Consider the following 6,023-nt stretch of genomic DNA (forward strand, 5'->3'; position numbering starts at 1 on the left):
GACCTTGTGCGCAAATTGGCTGCCAGGTTTCCTACATCACAAGGGTGACTACATTTAAAAGTTCTTCATTGGCTGTAAAGTGCTTTGGGACATCCTGTGGTCATGAAAGGCGCTATAGAAATGCACGTTCTTTCATCATTTTGAACAAGTAAGGAAGACATTAATTGCAAGCTCACTTTTTAAAAGAGATACCTACATGAAAATGTTTATATTTTTGGACAAAAATGTGTGATAGACACTCCTAATGAGTGACACTTAGCAGGTGTACACCAGTCAACCAAACTGCGCATGACAGCAAACACAAATGTGCCAATCATTCCCTTCCACCAGTGATCGGCTGGAGGTAGGACTTGTCTGTGTCACATGCTTCACGGGAAGTGGTAATCTAAGTAGGTTTTGTTGTTACCTCTACAGAACGCAGAGTTTGCAAAAACACGCATTTGACTGGTTAGAGTTGGTGAGTCGTGTTCTTCTGGGGATAGAACATTTCACCAGTGATTGAGAGGTGAGTTCAGCGACGGGGGGTAATTGGGTCAAAGGATCGGCTCGGTACCAAACTCCCAATTATGTATTTGAAGCATACAGAAGATGTTTAACATTCGAGTAGAATGAGTTAAATGTTCAGTTGTTGCTGGTTGCTTAAATGCTTCTAACTTCTAAAAGGGAACTAAAATTCAGGAAGTTGGGTTGTTTTGCCTTGGGCCGGAGATCAACTGCATCATCCTGAGTTTCACTTTCTGTTCCGTTGTTCTGACCTTGTTAAGCAAATCTGGGAATGGTTCACGTTACTTGTGATGGTTTATGAAACGGCGTGCCATAATCATGACACTCCACCCTGCCCATTGCACCAGTGAAACTCTGAGGCTATGAAATATTATTTATTACCTATATAATGAAAACTTATCCTATAGTTGTTTATACTGTAGATTGCACCATCGGAGTTACTTTCGGGCTGCCAAGTTGCCTGCTGCCCACTAGCAGAGCTCTCTGCATGTGTGTTTGTAGAGTTGGTAAACAATTCTATTAGTTTTACCTTGTACGAATTAGTTTGTTACCACGGTATTTTTCCTCTTTCAAAAGTCAAGGAAATAGCCTAGGTATCCCACGTGTTCTTCAGAGTTTTTAATATCACAGTTGGGTCCAAATCATGGGCATGCTTTCTCAGTCATGATACATATAAGGAGCCAGGTTTTGGATTGTTGGAGACTAGGTTTGCTCATGGAAACTGCATTTTTGCCATGAACACAGGAGATAATCAAGTATTGGAACATGTTGATGAGGACTTTTAGCAGACATGTTCATTCATTTTTCTGATATCTGGACAGAAGTCTGCAAACATTTTTGTCCATGAAAAGCAGGTGTAAAGAAGAAGCAGCTTAAAGTACCAATTTAAAGGGACTGAAGCAACCATTTTTGATTTAATTTTTTAAAACTGGAGCAATGTAAAGTGTATTCATTTATGTAACAAATGAAGGAACAGAGTCATTGCTACCAATATCAGAGAAACTGACTGTACAGAAACTTGTTCCAAGAGTTGTACAGAATAGGAGCATGGTTAAAGGTGAGATTTGTAAAGTGTCCCCCATGATACCAGTGGTCATTTTGTCATAGGTGTGCCACAGCATCTAACTGGGAGCTATGCTAAATGCAGTGTCCTTTGGCAAGTCATTTATTTATAAGAACATAAGAAATAGGACCAGGAGTAGGTCATATGGCCCCTTGAGGCTGCTCCGCCATTTAGTAAGATCATGACTGATCATCTACCTCAACTCCACTTTCCCGCCCTATCCCCATATCCCTTGATTCCCTTAGTGTCCAAAAAATTATCGATATCTGTCTTGAATATACTCAACGGCTGAGCATCTACAGCCCCCTGGGGTAGAGAATTTCAAAGAATCTCAACCCTCTGAGTGAAAAAAATTTTCATCATCTTGATCCTAAATGGCCAACCCCTTATCTCGAGACTGACTTGCTAGGGGTTGCCAAGAAACCACCCCAATTAGTTTTCCATACTTTTAAGTGATGCTAAATGGAAAAAGGGCACAATGGGGAGATCAGGCACCAGAGCCAGACTGCCAGCACCTGTCATTGTGTCACCAGCCATATCTGCTGGTCCAGGGACCTGGAGATAACTCTGGGAAACTGATTCTGCCCTTAAGCTGCATTGGTACAGTGCCAAAGCATTTGCAGAACATTGATTGCCAAAATAAATTCACATTGCCTGCTCCTGTCCTTTTGGAGTGGGAGAAGGCGGGACTCTGCATGTCCATTCAACAGGCCTGCATGAAGTGTTACTTAGTAGCCTCTTAATCAAGTAAGTTCCTACTGATTGAAAGGAACAGCCTGCCCCATCAGCTCTTTTCAGTCAGTAGAAATTGAAAACCTGCTGTACAGCTAGTTTTTAAAAAATGTTAATGACTATACTTTAAGACATAACTTGAGATTTGAGGGATATATTTGATAATATAACAGAAATCCTTAAGCAATAATACTAAAACAATTAAACAAATTCTCAGTGCTGTGTATTTTTATCTCCATCACCTGCTTGATAACTGGTTACTAACAAGTATGTGAAACCAGTTTGAGATTTTGTTGTTAATGGGTCATAAGATTTTTGTAAATTGTTTGTTTTGAGATTGCTCTGCATATATTATTTACAAGGGGCACTGATCTCCTCTATGTGCTGTTATTTGTTCATAGAAGTTACAAAACCAGAAAGTAGCATTGTTTAGTATCTAAAATATTTGGGTATTACGATTTGGCATGAACTTTATGTACTGTATTGAAGGAGGGGGGAAACTAAATTCCTTTCAGTGAATATTTTAATGGTGTGTATACTTTCTCAGTCCACTTACAAAATGGCTGCTAGCTGCTGTATAAATCTTGGATTGGAAGCACTGCACAGACAAAATAGTCACCTACTAGAGTTGTAAAACAAATGCTTGTAGTATGACTTCCCTGCAATCTCTAAATTTAATGTAAATCATGGAAAAAGCATGTATTCTGTCTAGATTTTGTTCCATTGCCTTCATTTGTACCAGTTTGAAATATTAATTGGAGAGCAATTCAGCATTAATGAAAACACTATTTTAAGTGAAATTTATTTGACCCTTTCCCCTCAACACACTTCCCATTAGCTGGCAGCATAGGTGTTTGAGGCAGCTGTCATTTATTGGTGTGCACAACAAAAACATGAGTCGTCTTGGAGCTGGGTTAAGAGGGGACCAATAGAAAAAGACTGAATTTGAACACTTAAATTCAGTTTTTTTTCCCCCTAAGTATTCAAATTCAGTCTTTTTCTATTGGTTCCTTCTTAACTCGGGTCCAAGACCATTACCAAATGAAGGCTGCAAATGCGTGCCTCTTTTTTAAATAAAAGGAGGAAATTAAGGAATTTGTATTACAGGTGGTGTGTTCTGTAGATTTTGCTAAAGCCTTTGGAGCTTACTGTTAACCTTGGTAATTGTCCTATTTCAGGCATATTTACCTTTTTTAGGTACCATATGGAAGTGATTAATGGAAACAATTCATTGTCATATGTATCCTGATAAAATAAATTGTATGGGATTTTCTTTCTTTCAGAATGAGCACTGGAGTAAGAAATATTTATGAACAATATAAGAAGTTTTATGAAGATGGTCTTTCAGGGCATGATGGAATTTGCCATGATAAAGAATTAAAAGGACTAATCAAACAGCAGTTAATAAAAAGGGGTGCTGATCTGCACATCTTCCCATGGGATGATGTGTTTGAAACTATTTTGAATTCTCTGTGCAGGACACTGAATTACACAAGTACATTAAAGTTGCTGATTGGGGCCTTTGAATTATTGGAATTGGCTGCTGTCAACCTCTTTCTGTACCCATGGAGAAAGGAGTTCAAAACAATAAACGTAAGTCCCTTACTGAACATTCATACAGTAATAAAATATTTCAGTAAATGTAACTTTAAAAGCCATATATTGTCTTGCATAGCCAATGTGTTACAACATATTGAGGAATTGAAATGTTGTAAAACAAATATGTTCAACAAAAATTTTAATGAATTGTTATTTGTATAACACTTATCTTCATTCTCATGCCCTGATTATTGCTATACCATTTATGCCATCCCAAAATCTGGGTACTCTTGATCATCCACCAATTTCCAACCTCCACTGGGGCAAGTGGTGGGATGTCTTCCCATTTTGGAAAACAATTAAGGTTCCACTATTTATAGGAGACTTAATTTCCCCCCAAAAATGTCCTAATCGTGTAACATTTTTGCTTAGACATTTTCAGGAGCTTATGTGCACTACCTAAAACCTGCAATCTGTAATGAAGACCTTGTAAGAATTTTTAAGAAAATGGGTTATAAACCAAAGGATAATCTCCAACTGGAAATTAAAGACACTCCACATTCTTTGGAGTCGATCAGGCTGGCATTTGAATTCTTTGCTACAAGAATTGAATGTGAAATCTTGTTGGAAATAGTAGGAAAGTTGGAGCACTACAAAATTTCAGTTGATGAATTGATTCGGGAAAGGAAATCGATGGAAAGCATTGACACCTGTGTAGATAAACTAAAAATGAGCCGTTCTGCTGATAGAAGCCAGAGAGAAAGCCAGCTCGAAAGAACACCGCCAACTGTTTCTAGTGGAGAAAATATTTACACAGATTTAAAAGTGAATTCTAGTGCATGGAATCAAGCTGGTTCTCCTTCCCAGAGGGAGTACAATGGAAGTGTAATCCGTTCACCGCCTCAGAGATTACCCCGGACTACTGCTAGTGACCAATACAAGGATGATGCTTATAGCAAACACATTACTGGAATTCCTGGTACGGATTGTGTTTTTTCATTGAGTCACCAGGATAGTAAATTTGAGGAGCTCCAAGATCTATCTAAAAACAGACATGACTTTAACTCTGATATTAGTAACCCAAATACAAATGGAAATATGAAAATGGTACTTTTAGAAGGAGACATCAGCAGTATTGAAAAATACGAAGAACACAGCTGCCTTGCTAATGGTGAATCTGCTCTCTACTGTTGTGAAACGTGTCGCACAGTACACACCATTATGTGTGAAACTCTTAAAACGTGTGACCATCATTCCCTTAGATTTTTTGCTGCTGATAACTCAACCTACTTGCAAAAGGCTGAAGCTTCTAACAGTGACTTAAGGAAACCATCATATGCAGACATATTAAAAACAGATCCATGCTGCAGGATTTGTAGATGTTCATCTGTGTATTTTTGTTGTAAATGTGGCGTGCATGTGTGTGTGCAATGTGGTTATAAAAATTCATTGGAATGCAAGAACTGTGGTGATAAACTTGATTACTTAAATCCTGGTAAAATCTGTCACTAGCTTAATATTCAATAGTTTAGGATGATAGAACATTTGGTTTACCAATGTTTATACATATACAAATATATAGTAATTGTATGTGATGGGTTGGGAACATTGGCTCTATTTGTAAAAACTATTACTGTAAATATTTAGCACCATTTAGTCTCTTCTGCTTACGTATGTATTGGCACATACCATTTATTGTTTGTGACCTGTTTAAGAACCTTTCGATAACTGACCAGGCATGTTAAATGGAAATAATCATGTTCTATTGTTTTCTGAACATGTGCAGTGATGTTACTGTCATTTTGTAATAGTTTAAGCTGCAGGAAGCTGAGTGAAATTCTTGATCATTGTTTAGGGTTATGCACACAGTTCAAGCAATTTTACTTGTTTTTAAAATCATTAACTCTTTAAAATCACAAACTCTGGAAAATTATCTTGAATATATTACCTGGAAAAATAAAAGCTCCTTTTTTTAAATATCAATACCTACAGTTCTTTTTTGGTTCATCAATTCTACTTTTAAATCTTAACTTCAAATGTAAATATGGATAATGTTGACTGTGGATGGAGTGCAACACTTTATATCAGATATGTACAAGAAAGCAAAATATTAGAACAGGGATGAAATATTTTTGTGATGAGAAAGTTTCTGGCTTTGGAGTTGTAAGGAAATGTACTTTTCTAT

General features: G+C 37.4%; 1 protein-coding gene across 1 annotated transcript; it reads left to right on the forward strand.

The window, feature by feature from the left end:
- Positions 1–355: 355 nt before the first annotated feature.
- On the forward strand, positions 356–5,815 carry spata2l (spermatogenesis associated 2-like). Its single transcript, XM_067997505.1, has 3 exons — positions 356–505; positions 3,583–3,892; positions 4,271–5,815. Exons 2-3 carry the CDS (start codon positions 3,584–3,586, stop codon positions 5,348–5,350), a joined length of 1,389 nt encoding a protein of 462 aa, XP_067853606.1. The 5' UTR covers positions 356–505; position 3,583; the 3' UTR covers positions 5,351–5,815.
- Positions 5,816–6,023: the final 208 nt, after the last annotated feature.

Source organism: Heptranchias perlo, chromosome 16 (assembly GCF_035084215.1).
Source record: "Heptranchias perlo isolate sHepPer1 chromosome 16, sHepPer1.hap1, whole genome shotgun sequence".
Classification (NCBI taxonomy): domain Eukaryota; kingdom Metazoa; phylum Chordata; class Chondrichthyes; order Hexanchiformes; family Hexanchidae; genus Heptranchias; species Heptranchias perlo.

Coding starts and splice junctions, on each gene's coding strand:
- spata2l (XM_067997505.1), top strand. CDS start 3,584: ATGAGCACTGGAGTAAGAAATATTTATGAACAATATAAGAAGTTTTAT. Junction 3,893..4,270: donor AGGAGTTCAAAACAATAAAC/GTAAGTCCCTTA, acceptor ATTTTTGCTTAG/ACATTTTCAGGAGCTTATGT.